The sequence below is a fragment of the Quercus lobata genome, chromosome 2, assembly GCF_001633185.2.
Source record: "Quercus lobata isolate SW786 chromosome 2, ValleyOak3.0 Primary Assembly, whole genome shotgun sequence".
Lineage (NCBI taxonomy): Eukaryota > Viridiplantae > Streptophyta > Magnoliopsida > Fagales > Fagaceae > Quercus > Quercus lobata.
This window is the reverse complement of record NC_044905.1, coordinates 20,830,079-20,851,079: the sequence shown is the minus strand read 5'-3', so window position 1 is coordinate 20,851,079 and position 21,001 is coordinate 20,830,079. Positions and strand designations below refer to the sequence as shown.

General features: G+C 32.9%; 1 protein-coding gene across 1 annotated transcript; it reads right to left on the bottom strand.

The window, feature by feature from the left end:
* Nucleotides 1-917: 917 nt before the first annotated feature.
* LOC115974906 (calcium uptake protein, mitochondrial-like) lies at nucleotides 918-12,172 on the bottom strand. The gene is made up of 7 exons (XM_031095467.1): nucleotides 11,647-12,172; nucleotides 11,495-11,562; nucleotides 9,028-9,251; nucleotides 8,769-8,852; nucleotides 3,074-3,287; nucleotides 1,586-1,882; nucleotides 918-1,465 (listed from the first exon to the last, which is right to left on the bottom strand). Exons 1-7 carry the CDS (start codon nucleotides 12,014-12,016, stop codon nucleotides 1,280-1,282), a joined length of 1,443 nt encoding a protein of 480 aa, XP_030951327.1. The 5' UTR covers nucleotides 12,017-12,172; the 3' UTR covers nucleotides 918-1,279.
* Between the last annotated feature and the right edge of the window lie 8,829 nt (nucleotides 12,173-21,001).

Genomic DNA, 21,001 nt, shown 5'->3' with positions numbered 1-21,001 from the left:
TGGACTTTATGAAGTATTTTTTGACCCAACCCATAGTACTTTTAAGAACCACCCCATTGGGTTGGGTTTTAATCTTTATTTTTTCATTTTTTATAGATCTAATAAAAAAATTGAGCCTTCATTCAACTATTTAAATTCATTAAGCTTAATTTTCTAACAAATACTAAAATAAATAAACATAACAAATTTTTAGTTTTAAATAACATTCAAAATCCAAATAAATCAAACTAACAATTTTAAAATGTATATATTTTTTAATTATTAATAATGTAGGTTTGGTTCAGGTTTATTTTGGTTGAAAATTATGCCAACCCCAACCAACTTTTTAGAGAGAGAGAGAGAGAGAGAACCATCAACCCACGAAGTAATATCAATGATGACAAATGTACCTAGCCTTTGGTTAAAATGGTGACTATGTTCTTCCCCTTTAGGGGTTCGATCCCAAGGATTCAGACTTTATAGCAAAAAGGAAAAAGAAGAATGATGACAAATGTAAAACTTTAGAATAGTTGCAAGTGAATGCAGTGATGTTTTCTGACCAAAATTATCATGTGGAATCCGGTTAAAGAGGTGAATTGTAAACTACACGGATCCCTCATGCTTTTGCCCCATAGTTGCTTGTTTATTATATTGGCTTGCAAAAAAAATTATTATATTTGTTTGTCATTTGAATATCTGTACAACATGACCTCAAATTTGGTGGGCATTTTATGTTACATACGCATAAAAATATAAATTTACTTGACCAAAATCTTCGGCCAAATACCATTTTAATTCCACAATATAGCATTTTATTGTTAGATGGGGAAAAAATGGAAAGCATAGACACGCTCTACAGATGAATAATTCTTCCTAACAAAACTTTCATAACTATTTTCATCTTTTGTTCAAAAGAGGGATACACAATGAGGTTGTACTTCCTGAAACATTACATCCTTTATTATAAGGTGGGCAAATGTACATTATGCTACAAAATCTGTAGTATAGTTCATTGTCAGAATCTATAATTTGATACACTCGCTAGTGATTTTTCCCCCCTAGTGAAGTCACTTCCTAAGCAAGAAGTTACCTGTTTGATTTACAAGGTCGAACCTTTGAGCTATCATATAAGAAGCATCCTTAAGGGTCCATGCACTCTCTGACCCAGGTAGGGATCAAGAAGACAACAGTGAAATCTAAGTGGAAATTACCTATTTCACAACAGGTTGGAATCTTTCCAGCTATGATAAGTATCCTAGACCCAGGCATGTATCAAGAAAGCAACTGAGAAAAGGAACAATCATTGGCAGTACCTGCAGCTAGAAAAAAGGCCCAAGAACCCTTCCTGCATAGGTTGAGCAATATCCCTTTCCCGATTGTATAACACTCTTACAAACTCATCTGAGCTTAAATTTTCATCACGATTTGAGTCAAACATGTGGAAAATGATTTCTACCATGTTATCAGAGAGGGATACACCACACACCTGATATTGCATAAACAACTCAATCAAAATGAAAGGAATTTTGAGAAAAAGCAGGGAAGGGGGGGAGGTGGAGTAAGAAGCAAAAAAGAAAGAAAGAAGGAAACAGGTAAAAGTACGTACCTGAGATGCAGCTCGTTGAAAGTCATCTCTTGTTAACAGGCCATTCACTTTTCCAAAACTGAAAAGGGCCAAAGCAAATGGCTGCAAATTTTTCCGTAGCTTAGCAAAATTTTTGAACTCCTCAAATGTAATGCGCATATCCATAAGATGGGGAACATTGTTCAATTCATCAACCCGATCAAGCAGCCTGCCTAAATGGCTCATGTCCGCAGAAGCAACCATGGACAGTGCAAAGTCCTTGGCTGATATAGATCTTCGTGATTTGTAGTCATAATGATCAAATTCCAACCTCAGAATCTACAAATTAAATTGTATGTTCACATATGATGAATTACGGCAGCAATTAGGAGATTAAACAAACTTCTAAAGAAATTCAAAACAATGAGATTTAGAGTGGCGACATAAAAAATAGTAACTTGGTATAGTTCAAAAGCAATTAGCAATTATGCATTTGAAGTAACCTTTATATAAAAGCAAGCACGACAACTTGATTGAAAATGATATCAATATGATACAAAGGAAAGAGAAGAGGGGGGAGGAAGGGGGGGGGGGTTTCTGATGCATAAACAAGATCACTATAACTACTCCTCATCCTTTTTTTAAGGAAACCTTTTAGAAGAAAGAAAAGAATAAAATTCCTACATAAAATTTCTACATTGGGAAGCCACCTATCAAAGAAAAGGTTTCATGGGAAGCCATTACTCACCTGCATTCCCAAAAATCATTTAAAGAATTGCGCTAGGCACAGTTTTAATTGATAGCTGCAATGTATACAATGCCTTTTCTTTTGATTCATAAAATTAAAATAATTATAGCCATAATAAGACTACCATAGCATAACAATCTAGACACAGTGAGATTGACAAAAATCCCTAACCATGCATATTGCTTTTTTTCTCCACATAGAAAGTATATTCCCTTTCTGGGTTGAGGAATTTAGGAATTGTATAAAACGACAGTAGTATCTGTTCACCTATGTGTGATATTCTGAATGTTCATCTTATTCCTAATATTACTTTCTAGACATTATCAGTATTTATTCCTTTCTTGGTGATGTACATCAACACATACGAGTACAATTGAGTACAAAAGGAGATTGCCATTTGATAATAAATGTAATTTGATTTATGGTTTTAGTTTGGAAGTTAGACTTGCTACAAGTATTACTACTGCTACAACATCATTGAGATCATCACCCATTCATCATGATGTAAAGCTACAACCCAATTCCTTGTAATTTGCACCAAGATTAAACATATAACGAAATCTGTTCCGATCTCTAGATTTCAGTATCAGTTACTGCCACAGGCCCAATTCAAAATAATGTATGTTCCTCTTTTACGGTTTTAGATCCCTAATCATAGCCCAATCTTTAACCTCTTTCTTACATAATTTAGGATTGTTAATCTTAGGTTGGCAACTAAAAAACTAGCCACCAATGAAATAAAATAAGGTTCAAAGCAGTATGGCAAAGGTGCAAGGACTTACTTCATCGTGCAAATCTCGCATAAATTGGATAAATTTATCATGTTGGAGGTGTTCATTTCCGTCCTTACCAAAGAAACACTCCACCAGGCCTCCATTTTCTACAGAACCATTGACTTTTAACCCAGTTCGTAGCCCATCCCTGTGTTGAGCCCCTTGTCTATTACAAGCTCGCATCAAAGCCATCACTTTTTTGAATTCTTTCTTATCTATCTCCCTATAAAATATGGATATATAAGGTCAAAGTATGAAGGGAAAAGAAAAGCTGCATGAAGAGCACAGTAAATGGAGTAAAAGAAAGCCAATCTGCACATCAGCATGCATAAAATAATACATCAAAGTTTTGATGTTGTGGTATATTTTAACAGATTGAAATGACTCTTAGCCACATCACATTAAATAATATGTTAAATATCAATATTTTTTTTCTTTAAGTAATATTTCAAATATCAATCATTAAAATTTGCTCAAAAAAATAACATCATTCATTTATTCACTCCAGCCTGCATATCCAAGGTTACTAAAGCAGTTTTAAGTACAAGAATTAGTGTCACGGTGCAATTGGTATCTGCTACAGAAACATTGTTAATATGACCTCAATCAGTTTAAATTCATTTTTTAAGTCAAGAATCTGAAAATTGTAGTGGCAAATGCAGTTTGTGTTTCAGAACAAGGTAATCAAAGGCAAAAGGCGACTTTAAGGCAACAAGGCCTTATATCGCCTGAGGCATGAGGCGACAAAAAGGCACTAGCCTGATTTAAGTGAGTGGAAATACTAAATATAATTTTACATATAAAAATTTAATCATATGTATCTCATGTATTCTTATATCTTATATGTTTACCTATTCAAAAAAATAAATTCTCATGTATTCAAGTATTATAATCAAGTGCTTTTGAAATGTGTCAGCATGAAGAAATTAGGTCTATTAATTATTTCAAAATAGGCTTAAAACGCTTTAGACTCTATTAAATCATTCTAACAATAAGTTTTACAACAAGCTTCTATAAATTAATTAATATAACAGGTTTTGTAAAAAGCTTCTATAAATTAATAATCTAATAATAGTTTTACAAAAAGCTTCTAAAAAAACTTAAGGTTCTCGTCTTTGCGCCTTTTGTTTGGCTTAGGCAAGCAAGGTTCCATAAATTAATAATCTAATAATAGTTTTACAAAAAGCTTCTAAAAAAACTTGAGGCTCTCGTCTCAGTGCCTTTTGTTTGGCTTAGGCAATCACCTTGCTTGCCTAGGCTCTATAGGCAAGCACCTCACTAATGGCGTGTAGGCTCTAAAGGGAAGCACTCAGCTTGCCTTTGACCATCTTGTTCAGAACATAATCGAATCAATAACCATAACCTGTACTCTTTGACCATTGTGGTTAAAGTTGGTTTTTTTATTTATTTATTTTATACACCTATACCTAGTGGAATTTGAACCCATGACTTTGACCTCCACCTTATGATATAGGCTTTTAATTCTGACTAGTAAACAAACTCCTAATTGAATGAGACCAAAACACACACATCAAAAGCCCATAGACAAAATAAAACCTAATGCCCACAACCGAAAATTATAGAATTCCGAAAATATTGTTGACTCTAGACAAAACATAAAATAAAAAACCAACTTAACTATCTACAAGGTGACACTAATTCTTGAACTTTGCCTTGTCTTATGTTTCTAAAGAGGATTTTTGTTTTTTTGTTTTTTTTTCCTCATTACGCAGTGGTTGCACAATCAACTCATTCCCTCAGAAAAGAGCTCAACTTCACCGAGTTAGGGGTTGGGATGTCTTTACTCTTTAGCCCTATTGGTAAGCACAACTTTCTAAATAAGGAACTCATCAACTTCAGCATCTGTCTTTAGCACACGTGAGAGTATACTTGTTCCCATAATATATATATATAGGAATGCCCAACATGGTATGTATTACTATTCCATATCCATGTGAGACTCTAAAGTGCAGGAAAAAGCTTAAGAGGCAGCACATCACATAACACTTTTTTTAAACCTAGCCAATTTCAAATATGACTAAAACACTGTTTATCATCCTTCAACTGTGTTTTAATGATCCCTGCCACATGGTAAAAATTAAATGGGACTCCACTTTTAATCCCAATTTCTTCAACACTATCTTGGAAATAGCATCAGTACAACTTGCAGTGTACATTACCCAAGAACAAAGTTATAAAAAAATGATTAAAAAAAATTTAACAAAAGTTCGAAATGCTTTTCCCCTGTAATGGTTGTCTTCCTCCACATGAACAGCTGGCTTAATAGTTGTAAAAAGTGGTCAAATGATGCCTATCATACCCTCACCATCTAGATCTAGGTCATCAAACTTTACTTTTCAGCTAGAATCAAGGGGTTAACTAACCTTTTCAAGCATAACAGCTGATGTTGAATGACATTGAAAAGACATATAGCCAAAATCATGACGTTTGACACTTCATACAAGAATTAGAAGTACTAGAGACATTAGAATTACTTTGAGACTTGCCCAATTGGGCTCCACAATTACTCTCACTTCTAGCATATCACAGCTCTCATTAAGGCTTTCATTCTAGACTCCTCTTGCAATACATCAACCATGGTATAAAGTCTACTTGTAGCCAAATTATTCAATCCTTGGTGATACATAGATATTATCACAGCTTCAATCCATGGAAATCCAAATCTCATAGCTAAGGTATAAAACTTTTTTCTTAGCTAGGTAAGGTATGGAACTTGTTGTTGTACTTAATCAAATAACTCCCTTGCATCATCTGCGTGATTGCAAATTAGCTTTCTGTTTGTAATTAGATAGCACTAACTAACAACTCATAGTTATTCGCATGTTCCCCCAAGTTTTCCATATACCTAATAGCAGCATAATTAGATTGTTGATATTTTCCCACCAAATTCAAACTGTCTCCTTGAGTTTAGCAACTGCAAAAAAGAGTTTTCGCTCTTCACTTGAGCTATACTATTTAAAAGGCTTTCCAAATTACGCAACCAATAAAAAAAAACACCTCTGGACTGCTCTCCCTATAACTATCACTAATTTCTAGTTTAACAACTCTATCCAAATAAGCCAATCTAAGTTCTCCTCGAAATTGTAATAATGTTAGAAGATAAGGTTGATTTCCTTCCATAAAGCCAGCACATGACGCATGAACCATATGTATTACTGTGTCTTCTGTGGAGGCCCCTAAATAGTGCTAGGTCCATTGGAGTCTAAGAAAGAAAAATGTATTGAGTTTGAGTGAAACATTGGGATAGAACCAGAAACTGATCTAAAGGAGGGGTCTATGGTTATTTCAGTAGAACTTTGACCGAGAACAATGGCCAACAGCTTGTCCAAAGTTTTGTTCTATTGAATTTACCTTCTTAGTCAACTGATTCAAATTCTTCTTTGCTCCTTTAAAGTCTTTAGAAAAATCCTTGAATTTCAGATTTAATTCCACTTTAGTCACCATTATCTTGTATGAAGAATTTTGCTGAGCGGTTATTGGAAGATAATTTTTGCAAAGAAATCGTAACAAGATTTTGTCAACAAGCCACCCAACAGAACCAAGGGTTCCAACCAAAAATTCAAAAAGGATGTCAGGCCAGAGAGCATAGGCTTCTCAATCGACAACGGGTGCAAGTTTTGAAACCTGATCTTATCTCGTTGATTGGCAGGTTGATCCTCAACCTGACCGAACCCAACTTGTGACCGCTCCTACTTTTGGTATGCCTACAGTTAAGAGTATTTGTGGATTTAGGGTTTAGAAATTTTAAAAAGAATCTGCCCACAATCTGTGAACAATACACATGAATTGTAAGATAAACATAATAAGGCCAATGTGGCTCAATATTCCAGACACAAAATTTTTTATTAATTAACTCCATCTTGAATTGAACCAAAACACACACATAAAAGCCCATAAACTAAATACCACCTATCTAAATAAACCCAAGGCACACAACTATGATTCACAACTAACAATTACGGAATTATAAAAATATCCTTGACTCTAAATAAAACATAATAAAATACTAGTAACCTGAAACTAACACAGGCACTTATTCTTAGCTTTGCCTTAATCTTAGGCTATCAAAGAGGATATATTTTCTCTAACCATGTAGTGGTTGCGCTGTCATCTTACTCTCATAAGATAAGGAAGTGCCATTTAAACTAGAACTCATTGGATTTCAAAGGAGGAGTTGTGAAGGAATAATATGAAAGGGCCTTGAGAAAAAAAAAAAGGGGGGGGGGGGGGGTTAAAATACATATGGGTCATATACTGCTGTACTAATTTGGCAGGTCAAAGTCCAAAGATATCCTCCATAATTAAAATTATTGATAGATTCCACTCATACAAGATGCAGCCATAAATTACATCTGCATGCATATTACTTTTTTGAACTAAGCCTATTCCAACTGTCTGGGGATCAGATAAATACGCAAATACTCACACATCACAAGTAACAAGTAACAAAAGTAAGATGTTCTACCTCAAATGCATTTAAAAGGAGTTCAAAGGAGAAAATGGTAAAGCAGAGGAGTATATCAGGACTGCCTTGCAGCGCTCACTGATATCACTTCCGTTCCACCTTGCAAAGAATAATATATATCATATATAAAAAGAAAAGAAAATCTCTCAAGAATATCATACTCTGAATACTTTTGAGTCAAAAGAAACATACACAAGAAGGGGGAATTAATCATAATAGGAACAACTATCCTTATTTACCTATTATTTTACTTATCAAAAAAAAAAAAAAACTATCCTTATTTACCTAATCAATTATATAAAAGATCCGGCCTTTACTGCATAACTAAAAACAGTAATCAACTAACAACCCACTGTCGCAGATAAAAATAAATAACTTAAAATAAATTTTTTATTCGCAAGAAAATGCTAGCAAATAACTGACTACAGCTATGCCTTCCACAACCTCAACTCCAAACACAATTATTTACTGCAGATGCAGATTTCAAAACAAAAGCAATGAAGGGCCAAAGGGCAGACAAGGCAAAACAGCAGGAAGCAAGAAGAGGGGTGGGAGCAAAGGTAGATCATCAACTAGTTGAAAGTAACACAATCCCCAAACATATTGGGCTTCAATCCCATTACATCAAGAACTGGACTTTAGTCCATGGATGATGGGCTAAGGGACAGCACAAACCTTGTTGATCATACAGGCCCTCAACCCCCGGTTGTACCCCAGGAGCCAAATGAAACATGGTCTGAAGCAAATTTTAGGTATTATTACAAGTCTTACACATGAAGAGAGGGAATAGAATTCCTTCAGAGGAATGTTAGTACAAGTTGGTGAATGGAGATGAAAGAAAATATAGAAGGGTAGGTGATAATGAAAGGGAAGGGAGGGGGGTATTCTAATGCATTCTCTGATCAAAGTAAAACCCTGCAAAGGCTGTTGCTGGTTAAAATTGTTCTATGGAAATATTTTAAAATATATATTTGATAATAATAATAAAATAAATAGATTTTTTAGAAAAATGGAAAACTATTACAATTCAAAATTCCAAGCATTTCTAAGCATCATATGAACTGCTTAACCAATAATGAAGTTTAAAGAGTAGAAAGTTGACCATACAAGACACAAAAGCAAAAGCAACAAGATATAAGAGCCATATTAACGTTACAAAGAAAATGACATGTCCAATTTGTGTTTAAATCAATCGATGTGCAAAGGATGAAATTGTACCCATTATTGTTTATGTCAAAAGTTTTGAATGCCACAGAAAAGTTTGATTCTGGGATACTGAGTAGTGTCACAAAAAAGATATACCTGTTACAAAGCAAACCATAAGAACTGTAAACTCCAAAAAGAAGCAAAATTTTAAAATGCACAGACTAATAAATTGTATTAATTCAAGAAAAAAAGAAAAAGAAAAAGAAAACCCAAGATCCTCCTTTTAGAACAAGATATTGACATATGTAAGAATAATAGATAGGTTACTCACTCCTTAAAAGATATAAGTCCATCATTGTCTACATCAAAAAGCATAAAGAAATCTGAAGGAGCACAATGTAACTCTCCAGGATTTCTTTCCCCTCCCAAATATCCATCTCTAACAAGGTTGGATTCAGATGGAGGGAAAACAGGAACAACTGCTCGCATTAGATCAGCTGGTTTCATAAGCAATTCTCCATCGGGGGACCGTAAAGATGCAAAGTACTCAAAAACCTTCAGGCAAGAAAGGCACAGGACATTGTTAATGGGACTTGTATTAACTAAAAAATACAACTGGAAATAGGTAAGCTTTTAATTAACTTAATATGATGTATAGGCTCTAGGTTCAAACAGACATAGAGTCCAGGTCTATATCAAGGGAGTGTTTGGCATTTCATACACCAGTCCAGCTAAAAATAGTATAACTGTTTCTTATTCAGATTGGTAAATTTTTTTATTTAAAAACTGGTTCTAATGTTGATGCTTTTTCATTCAAAATATTTGTCATGACACAATGAAGAAATAGCAGAATTTCAAAGACAAGATGGGACTAGCAATGATTTGCAAATACACATCCCCAAGTAGCTTCAAAATTAAGGAAAATAATTTCAAATTGGATGTGAGAAGAAAGATTGTAGTTAATATGTTTTGGCTTTCCAAAATAGTAGTTTTAAAATTTTCTTTTTATTCAATCTATTAAATATTCGCTTTGATAATAAGGTTTGCATCAAGCACAAAAGTTTGATTTTTAATAAAGCTTCAATGAGAAATTGGTCACTGCACAATGCAGAAATCCTAGAATCTGAAAGACATGAGATTGACAATAATTTGCCAATAGACATCTGCAAATGAGCTCTAACTCAACTAGAACCTCCTACCCTTAAAAGTGCTAAGTGGAGGGTGAGGTCGTGGGTTCAAGACCCATTGGGTGTTTGTGTAACTTACCAATCAAAATTTTTGAAAATAGACATCCCAAGATGGCTTCAAAAATTATGGCAGACAATTTTCAGTTGCATACAGAAGAAAAACATTGTATTTAATATGTTTTCGATCTTCAACATATTAAACATTTGCTTTAACAGTTAGGTTTGCATCAGACAGATGTTTGTTTCAAAATTTAAGTACAATATACAGTCTAGACATATAGAATGCAAACAAAAACAAGTCTCACTAAGAAAATTGTATACAAACCTAAAGTGGTTATAATTAAGTGTAAACAGACTAGATATTGAATAAAAACAGTTCAAAATCAATCTGTTTTATTTAGGCTGAATTTAGTATATTAGAACTAAACTAGTGTTGTGGTTTGCCATCAATGATTATATTGAAAGGTCACTACATAGCAAAATGATGTCTTAACTAAGTATCATCACACAAGCAATCCAAAATGTATAATTTCATAGATGAAACCATGATACCTAGGAATGAAATCCCATGTAGCTCACGACACAGCAACAGGTTTGGCAACATAAATATCCATATTCCAAGATTTTCAAGCTGATTTATAAAAATTGATAAAAGACAACACAATGATGACAGGGATGATAACAACATTGACGTTAACATCAACATCAACACTAACAACAAGATATTGATTTATACTACAACAGATATTTTCAAAACTTCCAAATATGCAGAAGAGTAGAACGGCTACATGAGAAGTATTTATCTTGTTTCACGGAACAGCTTGGCATCTCGCCTCACGACAGAACTGAAGATTTCAAAATTTATAAAGTTTGAACCCTAAACCTGCTGCCAAAGAATTCAAGCCCTCAAAGGTAAAGAACATAATAAAGAACACAAGACCATATATTGCAGTTTAATGTAGTTGGCTAGTAGTGTGAATTAATAAGAGGATTAAGATCAAGTTACACCTGGTGTAACTAAATAACCTTTTTTTTTATTATTGCATTAGATTGTTTTTGAAAAATACCACTGTTGGATTGCATGTATGTTCTCTAAATTAGTAAATTCTATACACGCATGTCTTCAAGTCAATCAATAGTATTTACTATCCATAAACTCATCTTTTATGCATAATTTTAAATGAGTCCCGTTAACACGTGTCTTTGGGACATTTGTTAATGAACCATTTTATTAACACTCTAATGGGAAAACTGTCAAAAAATCAGTTGATTTTTTTTTTTCCCCATAAAAACTTTCTTAAAATGGTTCACTAACTAATGCACTTAAGGCATCCATTAACAAAACCCATTTTAAATTACACAAACTTAAAAAATTTAAACATCATATTGATGAGATAGTTTATTGTCTCTGATCAACTTGAAATTTTGCAAGTACAAATGGTATAAGAAGAATATTTAACGAAACAGTGGGATTTGTTAAAATTCGCATTCAATAAATTACACCAAATGTAACTTGAATCCAATCTTCCTTAATAAGATGTAAAAAAAAAAAAAAAAAGAATTAAATCCAAATAAAGAAAAACAACATGGGTTTGAGTTTCTATAGAATACCTTTTCAGGAGGACTTCGCAACCTCATGCGTTTCTCATAGTTAAAGAAAACTCTTCTCCTATATGCACCTGCAAGTTCAACCACAATTACAAATCAAAACTAACACACAAACATTCCTTGAGATTCAAAATAACATTTTATAGTATTAATACCTCCAAAAAGGTTCTTAGGGGTTTGAGGCAATGCTAATTTGGGAAAATATGCAGAAACTGAAGAAGAAGAAGAAGAAGAAGAAGCAGCATCATCCACGGTAGATTCAGCAGAAGCGAAATCAGCGAAAGACAACAAGGGTTTATCGTGAGACCAGTATAGGAGCCCTAGGCCCGACCCGACTGTGATCGCCGAAGCCCATTTCAGAAACGAACCCCAAAGTGGGTTCTCTTGGTTACTGGTGTCGCGGTTTGAATTTGAAGCAGCGTTGATCAGGGGGAGTGATGATGATGGACGGAGCTGGAACCGTTGGATGAGGGCGAGTTGATGGAGGGAAGGTCGGTTTCTTTTGAGGGATGTAAAGGAACGCATAATGAGGTTCGGTGGTTGTTTTGGTTAGCGTGTGAGATTTGCAGAGAAAACAAAGCGAAGAGAAGAAGGGACGGTTTGGTTTGCCGTCAGGGCTATTTTTAAAGAGCTCTGTGCAGAAGGAATCCGTGGGCTTTCCTCCAAATAAAGGATTTTCGGTGGGCGCCTTCATTAGACATGTCGTTTTGAAGTTATATTCTATTTACTTCTTGTCATTTTTTTTTTTTTTAAAGGCGAAAATACTGTTTAGTTTCTTACATTTTTAGGATTACGGTCAATTTTGTTCTTATATTTTAGTAAAAATCAATTTAACCTTTGTTATTTTTAATTTACAATCAATTTGGTTTTTACTGTTAACTCACTAACGGAAAATACCTACATAGCAAATGATATGCACAATTGGCACAATTAAAACTGATGTGACTTATAAAATAATAAAGAATTTTAATTAAAATTAAAAAAAAATTCCATGTCAGCATAGAAAAAAAATTAATTTCTCAAATTTTAAAGAAAAAAATACTTGATTTTTCTTTTCTTTTCTTTGTCATTCTTGTAGTTTCTTGACAAACAAACACAGCAAAACTGAATTTTTTTTTTCCCTCTCACCAAAATCACACCCCAAAAAATTCCATCAACCAAAAGTAATATCAACAAACTAAAACCATCACAGAGTAGTTTCAATTATTTTCTAAATACAATTTCATTTCTTAGCAATCAAACTGAAAAAGAATATATAATAAATATCATAAAGACATTTCAACAAACACAAGAGCTTAGTGCAATAAAACCTAGGCAAAACATAAGTAAGAACAAAATGAAATGAAACGAAACTATAATACAAAGCCCGTAAGAAGTAGCAGATGGATTTTTGTTTTTCCCACTACATTTTCCTCTTTGTTTTTCTTGAGAACCAAACAAAAAACAAAAGGAAATATTGCAAATCGGAACTTTACTACCCACTCCAAGAACCCACCCTTGGCAATGTCCTCCACCACGCAATTGTAAGCAGAAATCCCAACCCAAATTGACCATTATCTCCCTCCTCCATCTGCCGATAAAACCATCAAGGGTTATATCGGTTTGGCCAAACATGCTCACTGATTCAAGGGCTGAAAGAAAGCCATTGCCATGTCGCTGCCATCCACCGGACATGGTTATGCCTTTTGCGAACCATTGCCATGTCGTCACCATCCATTGAGGACTCTCCCCCTCTTCAAGTACAACCCAAATTTGGGTTTTGTGTTGTTGACATACTAGATTGATTATGCATAGATCCACTTCAAGGACCCCGAAAGAAAAACCCAACCACCGGTTGCATCCAATCTCCACCAAACCTCTCTCATCCGATTTCCTACCCATGGTTCGAGATGTACTTTATCTTGAATCTTTCGTGTGATTTTTTTTCTTAAGTTTATAGTTTTTACATGTTTGGTTGCCCAGAAAAGATTTTTGGATGTTTTAATTTTTTTAAAAATATATTTTTTTGCTGATTTGGATTTTTTTTAATAATTAAAATGATGATTTGTCATTTTTTAATATTATTTTTATAAGCCACATCAGCTTTAATTGTTCCAACTGTGCACATCATTTGCCACGTAGGCATTTTCCGTTAGTGAGTTAACGATAAAGATCAAATTGATTGCAAATTGAAAATAACAGGGACCAAATTGACTACTACTAAAATGTAGAGACCATATTGACCGTGACCTCAAAATGTAAGGACCAAAATAGTGTTTTCTCCTTTTTTTTAAAAATCACACACGTTAGTTTATGCATCCGTTCTGCAAAATGTACACAAACTTTGTTGTGCATTTTAGTCTTCTTCTTTTCTTTTTTTTTTTCTTTTCTTTTTTTAATTCTTTGTGTTTTTCGAGAACAAAGAAAGAGAGTGAATAGTAATTGTGATATGTGAAAAGAGTGAAACAATTAAAAAAATCCAAGCAAATTGATATTTTAATGAAATAGAGCTTAGAATTAATAATCTAACGTTTGGTGTTTTGAAAATGGTTACGTTAAATAGAAAAATTAAGTTTTTATGCCCAAGTAGACAAAAATATTTGCACTTTGTAACAAGTTGTATTAGATAAAATAGGAGTCAAATTAGTTAAAGAGGTTATTGTAGTTTGATACACAGCCAATATTGGTTGTATTAGACTGTTAGTCAAAGCTCTTAGAGAGTAGAGAGTAGAGAGTAGAGAGTAGAGACAAACTAAGAATATGCATCTATAAATAGCCATATTAGCCAAGTTAGATAGAGCTTAGAGCACTAGTATTGGTGGTGCTAAAAAGTTATATTGCTATTTTTAACACTACCAAATACCAAAATGTGGCTTCACAACTATAGTGCATAGCTACTTTTGATTGTGCACTATAGCTCATATGTAAAAAAAATAAATAATAATAAAATGTTACGTATTAAATTGTTGTTTTCACACTGCTTTTTAATAATAATAAAAATCTCTTTTGGTTGTGTTTACACTACTTTTTAATGAATTTTTTATATTATTTTAATTAAATAGCTAAAAATATAGATCCATTGATGTTAGGTGTACTATAAAGTGAGAAAGTAAAATAGATAAAGTAACTTTTTGTAGAGCCATATTGTTAAATAGATAAAGTAGCATTTGTATTGGTGGACACATATAGTTAAAATGCTAAATTAGCAACTAGATATAACAAAAACGGCACAAAAAGCTAGTGCATTGGTGGAGCTATAGTCATATCATTTGGTTGTTGCACTACCTATAGCTTAAAAAAAAAAAAAAAATTATTAAAAGATATATTATTTTATCTTGTTAGTGGTGACAGTTGTTGTTTATTGTAATAAATATATTATTTTATTGTATTAAATACTAAAATAAAACCACTAATGTTGGATGTTTTATAAAGTAAAGTGTGAAATAGATAAATTAGCTTTTTATAGTGTTAAATTGCTAAATTTTTGCCACCACCAATGTGAATGCTTTGAGAGTAGAGACTAAACTGAGAATATGCATCTATAAATAGCCATATTAGCTAAGTTAGTCAGAGCTCTTAAAGAGTAGAGACTAAACAAAGGCTATGCATCTATAAATAGCCTCACTATTATAAAGGTACAGTAGTTCTAAATGATAACATTTTAAATAAGCCTTGAAAGCTTTGTTCCAAAAAAAATTTCTCGAAGAATTGATTTTCTTTCATTCCATTCAACACAACTTAGAGGTGACAATCTAATCTCTTTCTAAAACTTAGCCTAGCCTTAAAATAGTTTGCATCACCCACCCTGCCAAATTCGTGAATTAGGTAATCTAGGAAAAGTACTCATCTAGGGAATACCCTTGTGAGGATTGAAGATTGAACTTAAGATGTTTGGATTTACAATTCATCCCCAAGCTCCAACCAATAGTTAAATTATTAATTTGGTATTTGATTTATTAGGAAAATTTCAATTTAATCTCTTAATTATTGATTATGTAACTTTCAAATTCAAGTTAATTGGTTGAATAAGAAATCTAGGATTCTTGTTAACTCAATTTGTAAAGTTTATTTTCACCAAATAAGAGTTATGAGTCTCAAATCTTGTTTATACCAGAAACCAATTAATATTTTAGCCTAATAATAAAAAAAGCAATTACCATAAATAAAAGTTATAAGTTAAAATTTTATCATATCCATAAAAAAGATTCAAACTCAAAGCTATTTAGTGGTTAAGACCACATTATATCTAATGGATTATGGATGTCATCATGATTCAATAATACAAGTAAAATTTTAGTCATCTATAAATTCAGCATCACCAATTCACCATCAGCATGTACTTCCTAATCTCCTAATCTATGTCATAAATAGGATTTCACATTGACTCCAACATCTTACAGGACTCCCTCAATGGGTCATCCAACAAACACAAGGTAGTGCAAATATTTTCAATTACTATGGTAAGATATTATAATGGCCAAAGTTATATATTGTTTTGTGCGCCAAATAGAGGAATTCGCATCAAACAATGAAATTGTTTTAAGAAAAGTCATATTAAAAAAATTCTAATGTCGGGTGGGAATCCCTCAATGGGTCATCCAACTAACACAAATACCGCAAAATATAGTTAAAAGTTCCACGGGAGATTTAAAAACCTGCAAAAGAAAGATCTTACGAAGCAAGACTCATAATAACAAAATAATTTGGAGAACAACTAAAACGCGTCTACCTGAACAAATTTTTATCTTTTCTTTTTTAATATGTAATACTAATACTAATAGTAATATGTATACCTTATTGGAAATATAGTGTTGAAGATTGCTCAAATTAATTAACAAAATTACAAAACAATATCAATAGTATATCCGTAAAAACAAGATATGCTGATTTACTTATAAACAAAATAGACAAGTGCAAAAGTGTATAAAATTAAAGATTAAGTAAAACTTATCGCCGCACAGACCTAAATCCGCTGTCCTTAGGAAGTGATTTCACCCCACTAGAATGAATCCATTGGTGCAAATGGCTTAGGTTGTCGCTCTCCAAAATACAACGACAACTCTGTTAACGTGCATTCACAAACAGAGTTCGAACTCATCTCAAATGCCCAAGAGAAAGTTTTCAGTAAAAGACAATGGAGAAAGTATCAAAAGTAATTTTTTATCTTTAGCAACTAATCTTCTATATAAAATTTGAAACTCTTAAGCTCTTAAAAAGGAAGCAATCGAGGGAAAAGGATTGAAAAGAGAAAGACTAAATTGGGGAGTTTTTGTTTGCCATTGATGCCGCAACTAGTGTGTATTTTCTGCAAAAGTGAGGAAGGTGCTGGCTGACCTGTAGCTAAGGAAAGAGGAGAAAATTTTGAGTTTTGTTTGCTACCAGCAAGTCACACTTTTGTAGAAATATTCTAGAGCTTGGGCTTGGGCTTTCCATCCAAAGTTCATGGCCTTAAGTTTTAAATTCACCCAATAACTTTTTTTTTTTTTTGAAAGGTTTCACTCAATAATTTTAAAACATACCCTACATACCTATCAATAATAGATGTTTTAAAACAAAACTCCTTGGACAATTGAAATAAAAGGGTAAAGAGTCATAAAACAAAGCTATATATTTTTTAATCTATATTTTCACTATTAAAAAAATAAATACCTAAAAATGATAGTATGGGAGTGGCATCGCAGAAGTAATAGTTCTCAACACGACACAGTATGACTTTAAGTGTATATATGTGTAAAACTCTCTCCTGGAGACTTGAACCTCGACCCTTACTCCTCACACTCCACAAGCACTTATATTTGTGGAGTGACCATCACATCAAGGATGTGCGGTGGTACTTTTAAGAAATTATATGTATATTAATATATGAATTTATCCATCATTAATAAGGGCACAAAGGTAAAAGTATGCATTTTTCATTTTTCTTCTTTTTGCAAACCAAACAAAAGAAAGATAGAATACTCACATTTTCTTATTTCCTTTCTTTTCTATATCCAAACGTATCAAAAAGAAATATTTTCTTTTTTTTCCTCTCTCTTCCTCCTTCCCTTCCTCTGTTCCCTTCTCTTCCTTTTTCCTAACTACAACTAAACATAGTGTAAGAAAGATAGTTATTGAGAATTGAAGGACCTGTAGTTTTCTTTTAAAGTTTTACGTTTCTTTTTTATTTTTTTGTATTGTCATGTTATGAAATTTACTCCTACTAGAGGATGCTTTTAAACTAGGTAGCAGATTCATTTCATTTAGGGCTCAAATTAAATAACCAGTAATATTTTATTTATAAAAAAAAAAAATCCAAATTGAAGTATATGTGATAAAATCGGTGTAAGATTGTTGTCCACTTCACAATCCCACTTCGATTATCAGTAAATCTTTGCCATTCGTTAGGCTTGTCCATTCATTTGGATGATCTTCCTGTCAATAAGGATTAAGGACTAAACAAATTTTTCCCTTCATTAAGCTTGTCCATTCATTTGGATGATCGTTCCCTCCATCGATCTATAGGGGACTTTAGCAAACTTTTGCCAACCTAGCTTCTAGTGCACTGTCCATCTATCATTTCTTTCATCCTAACTCTTCTTCAATGAATCATAAACGTCCTGGCCTATTTTTATTCGGCCTATGGGCACAATAGGCTGGGTATGGTTGGCCTAGTTAATGGGCTGGGTTAAATTGGGCTGAAAGAGAAAATAGTCATTTACTTCTGATCATTTATCTCTTACTTTGATGGTCTCAGCGTCATCTAAATCTTTTGGTTAATGTTTGAGCTTAGTAAGTGTGTAAAAGATCATTTCGTGTTTGAGTAAGTACGAATCTCAAAAATTAAAACCTTTCAATATCTCAATGAATGATGAATCAAATGAGCCTTTGATAGCCAATTTTAATTGCTAAATTTGTAATGATTGCAAACTCAATAAAGTAGGAGAACAACAACAAAAAGAATAATGAAGGTTACGGATAATGTTTGTATGAGTGAATAATGAAGAAGAGGTGATTGATATATTTATACATAATATAAGTCCCATGGATATGTGAGAGGCATATTGCATACGACCGTGATTGTTGAATTTATAGATGATATATGATCTATATAATCTATATAATATATTTTTTTTTTTGAGAAGCCATATAGTATAATATATATATATATATATATATATATAATTAAAGTGGAAGCTTAACAAAGGACTAAACTAATGCACTCTAATTTTGTGTCTAATGTTCTAAATTAACTTTTTGTAAAGTTGTGATTTACAATTATTTTGGGTTGGCTTTAATTCCGTGCCAAATTTGATTGTAATTTCCTCAATTATTTTTTTCTGTATGTATGTGGGTTTTCAATTGTAAGAGATGAGTGTGAGAGAGCGTGAAGACTCAAGCTAAAAGGATGAACAAATGGATTTTGCGAGTGTCTCGCGAGAAGCCTACCCACGAAAGAGCTACGTGCAGAGTACATGACTAGAAGATAAAGAGTCATGCTAGCCTGGAAGCTTTCGCGAGTGTCTTGCGAGAAAGGCCATCCTGTGAAGTACCTACAAAACTTTCTGTTTGGCAAAAAGTTATGTTTTGCTTTACCAAGTCTTTACCCACAATATATATATACCCTCATTACCCACAAATTGTAAGGAGTGCTTTTCAGAGAGAAAACCCTAGAAAATACACTTGAGAATTAGAGATTGTTATACCCACAATCATCTACACATTTCCTTACGGTTTTCCTCAACTCCTACCTCTTTATCTCCATATCCTTGAGAGGTTAATAACCCAAACACTGACCACACTCGTCCTGAGTGTAAAGTGAGAATTTGGTGCTGTTGGGAAGTATTGGAAGGAGCCATTCATTGGCGAATCCAATCGAGCTGAATTGTGGGACTCAAAAGCTAGAGAAGACAAGGCTCCAAGAAGTCACTTGGTAGCAGGAGTTTGGAGGGCTCAAGTACATGGGATAGACTAGGCTTGGAGGGTCTTTTGTTATTCATGTACTCCAACTTTATTCTTTAATGGATCGATTTCGACTTGGAGGGTCGTGGAGAGTTTTTTCGCCGACTACTTCGGTTTTCTCTTTGATAACACGTCTCGGTGTTATCTTGTGTTTACATCTCTCTTCCCTACTCTTTAAGCTTTTCTTTTATTGTTGATAATGGATCAATATGGCTTAGGGTAGTGTTATCAGTTATTTGCGCTCTTTTACTCTTGTTCTGCACTTAGCATAAGTTAGAGTAAAAACTATTTAGCTGTAATTTTAATTTGGGGGTCTGAACAAGCTCTTTTGTTTTTATACAAATCCAAGCTTTCACTTTCAAAACTACTCTAAGTTTGTACTAAGTCTCCATTCAATTTAAGACTATTTTTAAGTCTAACCCTTTAAACTTATTTGAAACTAATTCATGTTCTTTTACCAAAACTTACCATTAACGTAAATGTAAGCCTTAATAATAATAAAAATTTGAAAAAAATACTTTTTCAATAGATTTTCATAATGAATTATTTCATATTTTATTGAAAAAATAGAATAAACATCAAAAATTCATTTTATCACAATTTCTAAAAAAAATTACATTAAAAGCTAAATCAAGAATGAGTAATTTGACATTAAAAAAAAAAAAAAAGAGTAATTTAAATACTCTAAGTAAAGTTCTTGGGAAAAAAAAGTAGTATTATAAATGGATTGGGTTTAAGTATACTTTGCTGTGATTTTTATCAATGTTATATCATTTAACAAATTCATATTGGATCCTTGGATTTGATTTTGAAAAATCCACCATTAGATTATGTTATCTATTTATACCTTTTATGTTTGCAAAATATCATGATGATCAAATATCAAAAGTTATCTCATCAATAAAATATTTAGACTCTAAGTTTTTTGTTCTTTAAAAATATGACTTATGGATCAAATAATAAATACAGTAACATTTAAATAATGCAAAATTTATCATACATGTTAAAAATAAAGATAACATATAATTTAATGGTGGGATTTCTAAAATATTAATCGAATAAAAAATTAAACGGGATTATGCTAATAAAAAGATATACCAACTTTCCAAGTGTGTATATATGAATGCCATTGAACACATATATGAATTGGAATTTTATACCATATAATATAACATAATGAATTTCCAATATATGAAACAATGTTATAAATATTAGCGTGGGCCTAATTATGAACAATGGATATCGGTTTCTGAAGGAGGCAGATGGTTATAATCTCCTTGAAGAGCCCCCTGATTATGAACAAGGTTTATGGAACAAAATCTGGTCTCTTGAATCCCCGAACAAAGTGAAACACCTGATATGGAAAGCATGTAAGAATTCCCTTCCTACCAAGGGGAAACTAGTTGTTGACACATACTGACTAATGCCTCTTCTGATCGCTGCTCTTTTGCCACTGAACTATTTACACGCAGTTTGGAGTTGTCCAGGTTTAACAGTGTTTGGGAAGCTTCGGCGACATGGAATTTTCGTAAAGAGGTCATTTTCCAGAATTTTAGGGAACTTATGGCCTGGGTTATAAAAAATGAAAAATGC

What these genes read in the sequence shown, in the direction of transcription:
- LOC115974906 (XM_031095467.1), bottom strand. Translation starts at nt 12,016, where the DNA reads ATGCGTTCCTTTACATCCCTCAAAAGAAACCGACCTTCCCTCCATCAA. An exon ending in CCCTAAGAACCTTTTTGGAG is followed by an intron (nt 11,563 to 11,646) that starts GTATTAATACTA and finishes TTGAACTTGCAG; the next exon opens with GTGCATATAGGAGAAGAGTT. An exon ending in TGCGAAGTCCTCCTGAAAAG is followed by an intron (nt 9,252 to 11,494) that starts GTATTCTATAGA and finishes TCTTGCCTGAAG; the next exon opens with GTTTTTGAGTACTTTGCATC.